Here is a 16438-nt window from a genome sequence, read left to right on the forward strand (position 1 = left end):
ATCTCATATGCTATATCTGCAAATACGTCCTCGGATATACACAGTACCACACTGTATACTAGACCTTACTATTATTTATTTATTTATATTTATATTTTAACCTTTTAAATATTTATATATAATTAACTAAACACATAAATTTTACTTAACCCTTATTTTACTTGCGTAATTCCGCTTTTGTCTTCCTAATTATTCTAAATGTGGACGTGAGCAAGAACTATAATAAATTAAGGATTATTCATAATCCAGAGACACCTTTTCGTGTGAGTGTTACCTTTTTTCATAAAGCCTGAAAGGATTAAATGACTTCCTCGCGCCTCTTCAGTTATAAAGCTGCAATCAAAGGAATTAGCTAGACACGCGTGTTTAGACACTTGAATTTTAAAACAAAGGCTTGCGAGTAATTTTCGCGTCTCACCCTAAATCTTCTTTTCATTTGGTAAACCTACATTTTATTTGGGTAATATTAGTTGGGGGACACATTCCTGGCACACCTATTTAAGTCGCTTAATTGTCCATCTGAAATTGTGACCTTTTTACTTTACATAGTAATGAGATATATTTTCGCATAATTAATTAGTTGTGTTATATATATTAGATATGGGTATACTAATGATACAAATCTGAAGAGTTTGTTTGTTTGTTTTATTAAACACGGTAATCTCAGAAACTAATGATTCCAATTGAAAAATAATTCGATCATTCATTTAGACGGCCTCGATGGTCTAGCGGTTTAATACACCGCTTTACTTCCGATGGTCGCGGGTTCGATTCCTCGCACAGTGCAAACATTTGTACATTTGTACAAACAATCATACTCATAAAGAGTATGATTGTTTGTATCGATCTGGGTGTTTTCTATGTATATTATATATTTATAAAAAAATAGATCTAAATATTTATATCAGTTGCAGTACCCACAACACAAGCTCTGCTTACCTTGGGACTAGATGGCGTTGTGTTAATTGTCGAGGGTTGTTTATTATGTTTATTTATTGCGGAAGTCTATAATGTTATATAACCTCACGCTACTAGCAACAGGAACGGAGCGTCAATGAAAAATGTAATTTATTCCGTTTGAGAGCTTCATCTCTCTTATGTACCATAGGTAGTTGCGCGGATCAGTTACATAGTAGACTACATTGATTAGTGAAAAGATACATGTAGTACAGAGTAGGTAATTACATATTTAAGAAATAAGCAGTGTCTAACCAATATTTTGTGAGAAAGAATGGGGAGAAGCTTATTGCAAGGAATAGAACGGAATGGAGCCTACAACAATAATTACTATTATTATACTATTATTACTACTTGAAGTTCATATTGATTTGCTTGTAACTTCGATAAAGTTAATTTTTTTCCTTGAATAGTAACAGTACCCTCTAATCAGAGGATTATAATAAAATTGCAATTTGTGAAAAATATAATTTATTTCATTACTTAAAGTACCTATTATCTTATATGTGCTTAAAGTAATCATATAATCATGTACGGTACATAAATTACTCATACACCGTTTACACATACTTAATTACACCGATCTAACTACAAAATCCTAAAATATATTAGATCATTTATTTGACGTGGAAAAATAATGGTCGAGGCTTGAAGCGAAGTCGTGCTCGTACGGCCGTTCCCCGGATTTGCGACCTACGCCCGACGGCCTGTCTCCATCCACCTTAACTGCTTATGCAGCTTAGCCGATACGCAAATTAAAATGGACCCCGTTCTCTAAAGCTCAGAGAGTTCTCCTCTCCCTTTAACAAATGAAAAAATAGGGTTATGGCCCGTGGAGCGTAGAAATAGTCGGCTTATTAATTTCTTCAGGATCAATACAATTAGTAGTTTTTAGTAGTATTCACATTTCCTAACAATACAATTGTTAGGAAATGTGAATCAGTTTCAGTAGGTATGCTAGTTGCCCTTCGGCTTAATATATCTTTTGCGATAATATTATAAAACATTTTATGTTAGATATTATTTAATACTGAAAAAGGAGATAAAAGAATTTTCTTTTTCAGAAACGAAACCTGAACTAGTGTACTGGTTCTCAGAGCAAACTCTACAACCAGGACCCAGTGTATCTTTGAAGTGTGTAGCAATGGGACATCCACCACCACAGTTCACATGGTTGCTGGACGGCTTTCCTATCCCCACAAATTCCAGGTACTAGATGTAATTTAAATATGTAAGGAAATCAATTTGAGCTAGATAGAGACTTTCACCATTAAGTACCACATTGTACATTAACTAATGTAAGTACAATTTATTGAAAGATATATCGCCAAGTACATCTATTTATATTTTTCTATTTACGCAGCGCAATATAGTGCTGGAATAATGTTAATAAATGTACGGAAACAAAATATTTTCGAAAATGTCATCTAATTATTTTTCGTCATTCATTTATATACGTAATTTTAATTTAAGCACTTTGAATTAAATTGCCCTGAAGTGCAATTAGGTTCTTTAGTGTTTACTTAAAGCATAAGAGTCACTCAAAGTAGATTCGATATCTATTTAAGTTCATATATATATTCTAAGTACCTATGTCGAAAAATATATATTTTATATTTCCTGACAGGTTCGTCGTGGGACAACACGTTACTCTACAAGACGATGTCGTCAGTCATCTTAATATAAGTCGTGTGACTGAACAAGATGGTGGCGAATATGCTTGTGTTGCCAGTAACACGGCCGGAAAATCTTTGCATGCTGCCAGAGTGAACGTTTATGGACTACCTTACATAAGAGAGATGCCTAAAGTGACTGCAGTGGCCGGCAGTGACTTAAATATAAAATGTCCCGTTGCTGGATATCCTATTGAGTCGATTTCATGGGAAAGAGGTAAGATTTGTTTTTTTATATATTTTAATGTATTAAGTTAATTAAATTTGTAAATTTGTCGATATGCATAATTCAGGAATATAATTTTACACTACATGTTTTTCTATGCCTCTCGGCTTGACAATTTCTTGTTTATATCATTGAATAACTTTATCTTTTGATTTATTACTTATCTACTTTTATTATTATAATAAGAACATTACGTGACAAATAAAAATAAAGCTGCAGTATGACGCACTTCATAAAATTCTTTGCCAAACATATAATAATTACTTAAGCAAGTTACGCTATTGGGAATGGGAAAAATATAGCATGCAGAAACTAAGAACATAAAGATTGATCACGCCATATTACCTAATTCTTTTCGCATATTAGTCTCTTCGCGTCAATTCCTTGCCAAGTTTACGAACCAATATTTACTGGTCATTCTGGCACCGATCCCAATTACTTACACCAACAACTACCAAATATGCACCTAGATGCTACTTTGCTACACCACTTTAACACTAACTGACCCTTACAATACACGACACTTTTATGTAAACCTTTTAAGAAAAAACTAAAAATAAATTTCTGAGCAGTATTAATTATACTGAAAATTATATATTATTCCATCTGTTCAATTACCATTAAAAAAAATATTTATATATACATACATATGTATATTATTTTCTTAAATTGCTTATTAACTAATCAAAAATATTAATAAAATAAAATTATATTATATAACTAAAAGAAACGCTTAAAACCTTACATGTAGCAATATAAATGTAAACTTCTTTCAACAAATTAACTTATACTACAAAGATTTTATGATATTACTGAAGCTTTAACGGACTTATTTGGACTTTTTTATCGCAGTACAAAATGAAGCGAACTATTATTTTTTAATCTGTCTATTCATGTCCCTAGCATACGAGACCCGAGTTCGGAAAACCGAGGAAGAAAACTTTTTTCACAAAAAAGAAAAAGTCTTGTTCCTTCGAAGTTTCCTTCGCGTCTCGCCATGTTAATGATAAAAAATTGCCATAATTTTCGTCCCTACATTACGTTCTGAAATTGAATTGCCACCGTGGCGCTTCTTCGCGGAAATTATGTTTCCACCTTCACAAGTTATTTTCTATATTATTTCCCATTTATATTTTTATATAAGAAATCTTCTAAATTCTCTTTCTTATTTATCAATTTTCCGTTAATGAAACAACTTGATTGCTTTTTAATCTTAAAATTTTATTTTGAGTTTTACTACTTTTAAATAAAATTATAAACTGACCTAATTTTTCATTTTCACAAATAGTTATAATACAGAAGCAGGTGACACACATAGAAATACAAAATGCAAGAACCTCGATTTATGTATCAATTAAGTACTGATAATAGAAGTAAACTGACTAACCCACATATTCCAAGTCTAATTGAAGGCTCTACAAATAATCTAAGTCTCTAATTTGTGGCTTATGAGTTAGGTTCTTATTTTTCTGTCTAATAATGGTATAGATTGCTAGGAATGGACCACACCTCTCTATTATTCACAATCCCCTCTCTCCTTACAGGGAGGCAATGCAAATGCATGTGCATTTGCAACATCTATTTAAGATATATCTATATTATCGCTATTAATCCTATTTTATTCTGATAAAAATAATCAGGATAGTCAAAGGTTTGTGGCAAAACAATAAGGTACCTTACGTACTTAAAGTTAAGATAGCATTAAGCTCAAAGACGTGGTACTAATGAAAGTACTTGTAGAGAGAAAACGACGGCGAATTAAAAGTTTCAATTCTTACTTAGATAATATTTTTGTATGTATCTTTTCTTACATCATCACAGCATGCTTCAGTAAATCGTCATGAATTTGATATAGAGAAATGTGATGAAATTTGGAATAGCGAAATATTTAGGCTACATTTTATGTTAGCAACGCGAATCTCTTGGGTGGCGTAGGCATTTTATTTTATCCTGTAAGAAATATTGCAAATGGAAAATGTAATTATTTTCGAGCATTATTTTACCAATTTGATATTTAATAAACAAAAATACTATTATATAAAAACTAATTATGACAACATTATGTGTAATATGTGACTTGTACATAAAAAAAACTGTTTCCCAATCGATTCAGAATTGAAAAATTTAATTGGAATATATATAACATACTTAATATATTCGTGGATAGCGTACGTGTAACATATAGTCCTAAAACATCCTTAGAGCACATAAGCCTTTTATCATATGATGTCTTCATAAGCAATATTTCAGTAACATATGTATATCATGTATATACTGTTCGGTAGGACTCATACTGGACGGTAGGGAAAAAATTATGATATCAAAAAATTTACGCGATATTTATTTATTTTCATAAGCGGCTAAAAAATCATTTAATAAAATAATTAAATGATTTTTGAATTTGAATTTGTTCTTCAAACTGATCGTGAATGTATAATATATTTGTTTGCCTGCATGATTCTCTACTATAACCAATGAAATACTTTTAAATAAGTAATAAAACTTATTTAACTTTTTGTATATAAACCTCTACACAGATACTGATTAATGTTTTTAGATATCGTAAATAAGACATCGAAATGGAACGATACTTACTCAAATAGTATCGAATTTAGCCAGCCACTCGGGAGGTCTGCAAGTTACTCTATCTTAAATAGCAACAGGTCGATAAGGAAACTAGAATAACGTGAAAGAAATCTCATGTCGTAGCTTTGAAAACCGATTTACAAGTACAATTTTATTCCACACAAAATAAGGTTATAAAATAAATATACTACTAAGAAAAGTAGTAGTAGTAGTACTATTGCCGTATTTACTATAGGATGCGTTTTGTATTAGAGCAGACGCAACTTATCATCATCATAGCGCATAGCTGCCCCATTCCATTATCATACATTAAAAATATAAGACCTATCTACTTTATTTTTATGTCAAACTCACACTCAAATATAACAAATACAATTTTATACATAAATTCGACAATATCCATTGCCAATTTGGACGTAAATATGAGTACAAAATATATCAAGAAATTGTAAACCACATCCTTTCGACAGGGGATCGAAAACAATTATCTACCCATTCTAATATTCTTCAACATCGTAATATAATGAACAAAGTTAGTTCAGTCAGTTTCCATTTCTGCACGAAATTGTATCTAATCGTGCGTAAAAATAAGGTATCTCAGGCCAAATTAAGTCTTGATTTTATAATCATTGCCATTAGAAAAAATATATACCTTAATGTATTCTTGATAATAGGTAAAAATTTCACTTTTAATAATATTAGTACTGCTTCAGTACTAAATACACCTATACATAAAAGATTTAAACAAAAAGCAAACTCTTCAAAGGTCCCTTGTAACTTCAGGCAAACGATTTAATTAATTATGTGAAGAATTTTCTGTACATTACAAGAAAGCACATTTTCTTCCAACTTTGTGTTGTGTGTAGTAGACTAAACCTTGCGTTTATATGATTTTAATATATATATATCAATCTTAAATATATAAAAACAACTAGACTGATTTTGAAACCATCATAAATTAAAAAAATAGGTATATCACAGAATTGAACTAATTGCTACTGGTGAATGAACGAATACGTTAGTGAATACCTCGACCAATTTGCTGCAGAAACGAAAGAAACAAAAAAATAAACCAAGGCTCCAGTTTTGCACGGAAAGTTCGGATGCTAGTCCTGGCCCACTTTCATCCAGCGGCTGTCAACAACACACTTGAAGTAGTATACTAAAATACATCGAAATGATACAAAAAGCTGAACATAAATTTATTATTTAATAAGTACGCTATTTTGATTGCGAACATTCCCATTATTTCTATATTCCAGAGTAATATGAAATTTATTCTTATTCATATGGACATTATAAAATTCTTTTTAAAAGTTGCCTTCTTAAAATGTTACATTAACTTTAAACTTTATATATACGTCACTTTATACTGATGTTATATAATTTTATTGTCAATAATTTAATCGTAATGATTATCATAAGTTTTTAACTTTGTTTATACAACGCAAAGAATATATCTAGTATTTGTATTATACTATTTTGTATAAGTAGTTTTACGCTAAGGAAACAAACTGCGAGTGTTTTCTTTTTATTGCCGTTGGTTTTTAAATGGCTCACTAGAAAACCATTCTGTTACATTCCCAGTCCGTAATATAGTGGCGAAACAAATTGCGTCCCCCAATCTAATAAACTAGACACCTTCCCACGATCCAATTAAGGACAAATCTAAGTTATTCTGGTCTTGTTTTTCCTTCGTGATGCGGCTAAACTAAGAATATCCACAAACAAAGTTGTAAAACATAATTAGTATAACGAATTGAATAATAAGTAGTAGCATAATAAATATAATGTACTGTAACTTATTTGCCTATTTTACAAAAAATACTAATTATATTCTGAAGTTTGGAATATTACATATATTCCAAACTTCAGAATATAATTAGTTAACATTTTGTAATAAAACCCCAAAAGTTTTGTTGAAAAGAAACTACTGTAATTAATTTACCTACATACAGAATGATACCAGACGTGAAAATGGAACAAAAGAATTTTCAATCCCATTAGGAGAACCGTGAATCATATCTCAAAAGGTACATCATGCATAACAGAATTAAAACGTAAGATCTTAGATCGAATCAAGGGCGGCCACTCCTCCACAATTTTCCTTATACCTACCGACCCTTGTCAACACAGAAACCTTATCTTTTTCATAGAGCACTCTCATTAAGCTGACCTGAACATTTTCATACCTGCATTGAGAAATAAAAGGTCGGCTATCCTTCCAAATCAAAAGAATCAACAGCTGGCTTTATATTTACTGAGTATTTTTATGAAATATTCCGGTTTTCCCAAAGGTTACTTTATTTGTGCTGGGACACCGTTTCTACACGTGTTTTGAATGAAAATATTCATGTTTTCATTTTAAACATGGCAAGATTAAATTGTTTTACTTTCCTTCGAGGTTTGCTTGAAATAAAGCATTTCACAATGGAATTTATTAACTGGATATACCTTTAGTAGGTATATCCAGTTAACAGTTATAAATCTTAGAAGAAGTTACTAGAATAGTATTTGAAAGAAAACTATCCTTATGCAAATTAACAAAGAATACTATATAACTTAACAATATATTTAGTTGATTAATTGGTTGTTAATCAACTTAAAATATATACTTTCAAAATGGACGACCGCTAAAACTGGTCTCTTAATAATTATATAAGTTATCTGTTGGGATTTAAATTGACGACGGAAGCAGTTCCGCTATCTATTATATGCTCCGCATCTATATTTTTCCCTCTAACTTGAGTTCTGTAGAGCATAATTGACTCCCATTGGGTTTCAAATCGGACCACTGAATTTCGATTCGAATATCCCACATAAAATATATTGAGAAAAGTTTATAGGGTAAAGACAATGTATAGGTGGATTACTATCAATAATAATTTACATATCAATAAGACAAGTAATTTAAGAAACACAATTCTTTTTCATACTTGTTAAAGTATATAGTTATCTATATCTGTATATGATTTTCTATAATAATCATTCTTTATTTAACCATATATATGTATATATATATTTATAAGATAACTGTACGAGTTTATTAAATATATTGATTGGTTTACTGGACGTCGGGTTCATTAGAAGTGTCGTCACTTAAATTAAATGCGTTTTGTCTTATTAATAAAATATATATTTTATAATAATCCTATGTCGTCCTGTCTAAGGCTGCAATACATATTTTTAGTTTAATCAACTATTGTTTTATAATTATAATTTTCAATCGACTTTAACGCTTGAGTATTTATTCCAGTTTTACATTTTTTCCAATCCATTGATTGTGATAAACTTACATTCGATCCATTTTGCTATTCAATCATCGATGCTGTTTTACATTTAATATTAAAATAAAAAGTCGCTCGTAAATAGTTACGAAAGACTTTTTATTTGAATGTAACTATTAATAATTGTCATAATACTGACAATTATTTATAGTCACATTGCGATTTTAACATTTTGATCACAGACGGGCAGACTTTACCTCTCAACCGGCGACAGAAAGTGTTTCCCAACGGGACACTGATAGTGGAGCAAACACAGCGAGGCGAGGATGCCGGAACTTACACCTGCCAAGCAGCGAATCGGCAAAGACATGCTGCCCGACGAGACGTAGAAGTTCAAATATTAGGTTAGTTATATTTTTTATAGCATTTCAATACAATGTTAGTCCACAATGTCTTAAAAATCTATAATATTATGTATTTGTACATTTTAGATAAATACATTAGGAAGTCTGTATATATTGCCAACATTAGTATACAAGTATCTCACAACAATTCACACAGCGCCATCTAGTCCCAATTTAATCAGAGCCAAAAGCACGAGACAACTAATAATAATAAAAATATATATGTGGATATATTTTTTGTAAATACGTACATAATATACATAGAAAAAACCCAGACTGATACAAACCATCATACTCAGGAATATAAATATTAGTACCAAATAGAACGAATCGAAACCGCAACCATCGGAGTAAGGTTGTGTGCTAAACCGTTAGACCACAGAGAGCATCATTAAAAGCAAACTGTAACCCATTGAAATATTTATAAAGTATACATTGTTTTATTAATTACCAGCGAAGTTAATTAACAATATTTTAAACAAAGAAGAGAATTTATTTAATACTATCGTGTTTACTAATAATATTATTGTTAAATATAATGAAGCGGGTAGATCATCAAACTATTAACTATTATGTATAACATACAATCAACAGCCCATTCTATAGTAGTTAATTGAATTATGCCGAGTCAGTGAATCGTTGCGATGTATAAAACTTTAGTTATTTAAGTAATAATTAAAAAACAAACAAATTTTAATGTTGCGTATACCTATATATTTATAAATATTTAAAAATATACTTATTGAACAATTATATATATTAGTCATTAAACGTAGGTTAACCCGTAAGTTTAAATCATAATGTAGATAAATTTACTCAACTGATAACATTCAGACAATTTGGATATAAACTTTCTCATTTTCTGTAGTAAGATTTAAAGCGCTATAAAATCACGAATTCAAGAGGGGCGGAGTTACTCATCCGTAATTCATTAAAGTTAGCGCGTTTACCGTTCTCGCGGCATCTACAGAGCGTTAAAATTCTAGCTTTCCCCACTTAATAGGGCAATAAAATGAAATAACAAAAAAAAATTAAAAAGAGAACCAACATAAAAGAACTCTAAAAATGTACTTGGAATCAAGCTATAAACAAAAATTAAAGATTTCACATTAATTAACAGTAATGCTACAGCGAAAGCTCGCTATATTCAGCAAACGCTGAAAGTTGTAGGATCGTTATCTGGAAAGTAGCCGTCCCTTCATTCTGCATTCCAACCATTTTTTTTCTTTCCAGTTCAACCGAAAATCTTGCCAATTCAACCGCTCACGAATTTGTTAAGAGAAGGAATGAGGGCAGCGATTTCTTGTCAGATATTAGAGGGAGACTTACCAATAGCGTTTCGATGGGAGAAAAACGGACAGCCAGTAACTTCATCTCCATACGCACCCAGCGGCATAATTACGAGACGGATGGACGAATACAGTGCATCTTTAGTAATAGAACATATCACTTCACTACACAGTGGAAACTATACTTGTATTGCGTCAAACGTAGCTGGATCCGAACGGTTTACTGTACCTCTGACTGTAAATGGTGAGTAAAGTGACACTTGATACTGTCATTAATTTATACCAATTTTTATGCAATTTTTTCTAACTGGATAACCGAAATGACAAACATAAAACACGCTATGTAATTTATTTGCCTGTTCTTAATATTTATCAATAAAATGACATTTCAATTCGTTTCTCGATAGGAGCGACGCATTTTTTTACTTGGCTCTGTCATATTCATTGATAATTATACAAAGAACATGTATTATTACAGAAACTCCATATTTTCAGGATTTCTATTGGGTTGGCATATTCTATCTAACTATTCTATTTATTATCAATAACATGTTACTAGAAATAAATTAAAATTATATTATACGATAGTTTACTGACTTATGATGTATTTCAAAGTCATAGTCAAGATGCTTTATTCACACAGGACTTTCAGCCTCTTGTGCACGTCATATTTTTTATCACTATCCCTACTGCTATATTGAGATAATATATATTTTTTTATTTGTGACGTACACATGCGCAGTCTTTATTATAATTATAAATAGGTACTTATTATAACTTGTAGTATTTTTTAAATATTTTAGGAATAATGCTTAACTAACGTATTTACTTTAATGATCATCCTTATTTCGGTATCTCTGTTACTCGTGATGCAATAAAAATTATAGTCTTGAATTTATTCATTGTAGTGCCACCACGATGGCGTCTCGAACCCAATGACGTAGCAGTGGCGGCCGGACAAGATGTCACACTGCAGTGTCAAGCTGACGGTTATCCCAAACCGACAATTACGTGGAAAAAGGCTGTTGGTGTGTATAAGACTTTATAAAAATCTTAATACATGTATTTGTAGATGTGTTGGTTACATTCGTCTCCTCCTAAATAGCCAGACCGATGTGAATGATATTTTATATGCATATTTCAATAGATTCCTAGATAGGTTGAAATAAAAATTGGACCCGGTAGGTGACAATGATTTTCTGTAGAGGAAGGCGTCCTTCCTGACGTTTTTATCAATAAAAACTTTGTAAAACTTTTTTTCGAGCCACCAAATAGTTTGCTTTATAAGTGGCAGTTGTAGACTAGAACCTATAGAGGTAGGACATCTTAGTACTTTAAAATGACAAAACATGAGCGATATTACGGGCATCAGGTGGACTCTCAACATTTCAATTAGCCATGAAACCATTTGGTCTGCCATTTCCTTAGTAATATAGTTATTATTCTTTATGTTTCTACTATACTTAGTGCCTTAATGTACTTTTGTACTAAAATAGTTTATTTTTGCATAACACTATATAGAGAAAGTGTCTCCAAGATGCGACACTGGATAACTGTTTAAATATTTTCAGTATATCTCTGATGAAAATACCAACTCCCGGCTGAATATAATATATTAAAATTTTATCAACTTTTAAAATGCAGGTAACACTCCCGGTGAATATAAAGACTTCATGTTTGAAGGCAGTTCCAGAGTGTTAGAAAATGGTTCTCTCGTATTTGAGCGTGTAGCGAAGGACTCCGAAGGACATTATTTGTGCGAAGCAAGAAACGACATCGGAGCTGGCTTGAGTAAGCTCATATTCCTCAAAGTCAATGGTAAGTTGTCAATAGTATTAAATTAAACTAAGAACCATAATATATAGCCACACCTATTTTATTTATGTCACCTATTATACTTTCGTGTTTAGAAGAATATAATTATTCTGGATAAATATAATACAAAATGGTAAATAATACTAGGAGATTCTAAAGACACGAACACAATAACGGCCCGCTGTTAATTAAGCACTTATACACAATAGATGCTAGGCAGTCCTCTTTGACGAGCTTGCTTCTTTTGCGAAGGTACGAGCGATCACATGAGCGGCCGTTTCGATTAGATTATGTAATCTTGGAGTGCGTAGCAGTGATCATGCTAGTGTTTTCTGAGGCATTTTCTATGTAAAATATGTATATATTCTTCATACTTCAATACAAAAAGAATGTATTAAAGTATTCCCTACATGCAACCTCTTTATAGCTTAGAACTAGATAGCGTTATGTAAATTGTTATATTATTATTATTATATACCTACTATAGTATAATATACCTTAATACCTATAAATTTTGAATTCTACAGTAGAGACTTAACAGAGAGACCTAATTTTATATTTTACATTGGCTAGATACTGATAAGTATGCGTTCCCTGTAAGGGTCCATTTACAAAATCTCTACATTGAATATCTCGATTTGTACAAACAATGGTATGTAGATACTTTCCTAAACAACAATGAGCCATTTTTATTCTTCCTGAAATTCTGCTCTGCCCACATTTTAGACCGCATAAAAAGAATGGCAGCATCTTTTCATGGGGCCAGCTAGAAAGTTGTGGAATGTCTTGATGGGTGCCTTTCTTGCTACGAGTTTCGTTGGGGACAAGAAACCGTACTCAAATGAAAATTCTTTCTCGTCATTATTGCTTTGTAGCCAGCGTCGATGCCATCCTTAGTAGTAAAAAGGGCATTAACGGACTGATATATTCGATTATACGAGCGATCCATAGGCTTTTTACTTATTGCCTGTGTTTATATCGCCATCATTGCGTTTTGCTGTACAAGTGGAATTGGAATCTTTCCAAAAACTTTACCTACATGTTTTAGATTGATTTAATACAGATTTCTAATTACATTTTATGTAAAACATATCTACACGCACATTTAACAAAATTTTACTACTAGGACTATTTTAGTTAGAAGATATTTAATAAATATTAGATGTAGTGTAATTGCATCATGTAGGTATTATTACGGGTCATCATAAAATAAAATGCACGTATTTTTAATTGACTAAGACTTATATTGACACAAGTAAACAGTTAACAGTATAAGTACACTTATAGTTCTCCCGAATTATTTTGACCCACATAATAATATGATGAATTTCGTAATGAGAATTCTTAAGCACAATATATACTTATATAGGTATAGCATTTGATACACGTCTATTCAACTTTCGTAATGTTTCATAGCATTAATCCACACGATTGCGTTATTGATCTTCTGTTAAATTATCGGATATCCCTCCAGTACGAGCACCTAACGCCTAATACATATTCATGTAGTATTTCTCTTCACGCTAAAAAAGAAATAGAAATGACAATATTCTGCTTTACTAAAAATGAAAAAAATGGGTCTTTAATATAATGAAAATAATTTTATTTTACAATAGTCGTAGTCATATAGTCATATATATAATGCATATAACTATAGTCTCGATATAGTATTAGTCTCAAATTAAATAGTAAATAATGAAAGTAAATATTTTAAATGGCGTCTTCACCAAGGAAAAGGTAAAAATAACTTTATGGAAACAAGTTATGATGTTTACTTCCTTGCTACGCCTGCAGTTTTTAGCAATAACCTTACGAGTAACGAAGTGTTTAAAACTTCCTAGTCTCATTGTCCCGACTGGTTCATTGTCTCTATATTATTCTTTAATGTTAACCATATATTCCCTTACATATAAGAGATCCCGAATTGGACTCTGGTCTGGCTATAGTTAAAAAAAAATCTCTGTTTATCTTCTATAAATTGGGTGGGTATTTTCCACTCAAAATAATAATTTTACTTCAAGAATCGTCATTCCTGTTAATTTCTTGAAGCTTAATTTTCTATTATATAGTAATATAAGTATATGTTTAAGTAGTAAGTGTATATATATTTAACGTTTCAAATTAAGATATTTCTAAGTTGTTTATTCTGTAACATACAACAGTAATGATTATATGAGTACTCTTTCTTGTTATTACATATGCAGTGTGCTATATTAAAGAGAAGTTACCACTAGTGTCTAAAATAGGCCAAGCCTATATTATAGACATGTAACTTATTGCAGAAGATGGTCGGAATTTAATAACTTTACCCTATTTTTTTTCAACCTTACCTGCTACAAAAGTAGCATTAGGATGCGTTATACGATACAAACGTACTAATGACGTTATTGTTTAGTTTTTTTACCTCCAGAGCTTCCCAATGCTTACATAGGTATAAATATATTCGGCATCATGTAGGCGCTACCCACATTGATGATTAGCGGACACCAAATGGTAATTAATTAACTACAACCGCCAATTTTCCTCTATATCAAGCAATAAAAGCGCCAATGTATTTGTAGGTTATTCAATTGTCGTCTGGCGACAGCGTGTGTCGGGCGCGTCTGAGCAGAAAACTCAATGACCGTACGTCGCAATACGTCTCCTTTTTATTGGAAAACGAGACAGTTGGCTTCCACTGGAATAAGTTCACCGTGTACGTGTTTGTGTTCACCGATATTGGCTTTTGTTGGGAAGCAAATATCGTAAAATATCAGCAACCGCCCACCACATATATTATTCCATGTTAAAGCTTTTAAGGATGGAAGAATCTTATACTCCCCAAAGAAAAGATAAGTTTGATTTATGCAAGTCAGAAATCTTCAAACAATGCTGAAAGAAAATTTGTTAGATCAACAGTGGTCGCGATACCACAAGACCGTCACGTCCGAAACCAGTTTGTAAACAATTCTGCTAGCCGTAATAACGTTTCGCGCTTGTTTGACATGGCCCCTGCCAGCAACAATTTGCGCGTTTAAAGTTTACCGATGTCTATCTACTCAAACCCAACTGGAACAAAGAGTTAACAAATGCTATTCTCCGATAAAATACGTCTCCTGTTTTAAATGAGCTGGTTTTATTACAAGCAGTAAATCACAAAAATGTGAGAGGTTTCGTAAACACAGCGCAGGACAATAAATTACAGCGAGCGACCGCAACGGTCACGAGTCGACGTTATACCTACTAAATCTTTCGTCGTCCCAGACCCAGTTTTACCAAACAATCTGGGCAATCATTTCCAAGAATCTCCCTCCTATAACAACGTCTATAAATAATGTTGATATTAAGAAAAAAACATTAGTTAAATTTGAGAGAACAAACCGTTAAAGAATAAAATATACCTTTTTTATGCAAAACAGTTTATTTTACATATATAGCATGTTTCCGATTTACTTACTACTTCTATTTTATCACTTACGTAGATATGAAGGTAATTGAACTTCATATTTACATTAAGACTATAAATTTAGAGTTAATATAAAAAAAAAATTACGAATGCTAATGTTGTCAATCACATACTTAGCGCCGGCTCGGTTTCCAATGAAAAGCAAAACAGTACAAGTGACAGCGGGAGAGGCCGCGCACCTGCAATGCGCTGCTTCTGGTGATGCACCGTTGGAAGTTAGCTGGCGTAGTCCACATCACCATACAATCGCTCACCATTTAGACCAAAGGTAAAAATAATTGAATGGAATGCTTTTATTTCATTTTTACTTGGAAAAGTATTTAATCAAATTGGTTACTGGCCACCTTAAATAGGTATGGCAGAGAAGCAGGTGACTTCTAACAAAGTCTGCCTCGGCTACGACTGCATGAATTCTTTTGCCTTACTTAATTATTCCCATCTAATCTAAACAGAAATACCTTGATTTATGTTAAAAGATCATACTCCAAAAATTTTGCGATTAAGAAGATTTCCGACTCTTAGATAGGAATAATTAAGTACGGCAAATCATTGATTTAATCAATATAGGTAGTTAATTATTATTATATTTCATAGATATACAATTCGGGAACAAGTTCTAGACGATGGACTGGTCTCCGAATTGAGTATATTGCAGACTTATAGACAAGACACAGGAGCGCTTACATGTCGAGCCTCAAATGCTTATGGTCAAGATGAAATGCTCATTCATTTGGTTGTGCAAGAGGTAGGTACCATTACTAATTACGTGCAATTATTTTGACTAAACACTGTATTATTGTAGAATTTAAAAATCAT

General features: G+C 31.8%; 1 protein-coding gene across 1 annotated transcript in view; it reads left to right on the forward strand.

Annotated features, from left to right (window-relative positions):
• The window catches only part of LOC131853725 (cell adhesion molecule Dscam2-like), a 158830-nt gene that overhangs the window by 127908 nt on the left and 14484 nt on the right, over positions 1-16438 (forward strand). The window contains 8 exon segments of the mRNA XM_059204743.1: positions 2022-2166; positions 2585-2847; positions 8912-9073; positions 10307-10606; positions 11271-11390; positions 12007-12180; positions 15740-15890; positions 16217-16367. Of these exon segments, the coding sequence (XP_059060726.1) occupies positions 2022-2166; positions 2585-2847; positions 8912-9073; positions 10307-10606; positions 11271-11390; positions 12007-12180; positions 15740-15890; positions 16217-16367 (1466 nt within the window).

The sequence above is a fragment of the Achroia grisella genome, unplaced genomic scaffold (assembly GCF_030625045.1).
Source record: "Achroia grisella isolate CSIRO2021 unplaced genomic scaffold, CSIRO_AGI_Agris_v1 utg906, whole genome shotgun sequence".
Lineage (NCBI taxonomy): Eukaryota > Metazoa > Arthropoda > Insecta > Lepidoptera > Pyralidae > Achroia > Achroia grisella.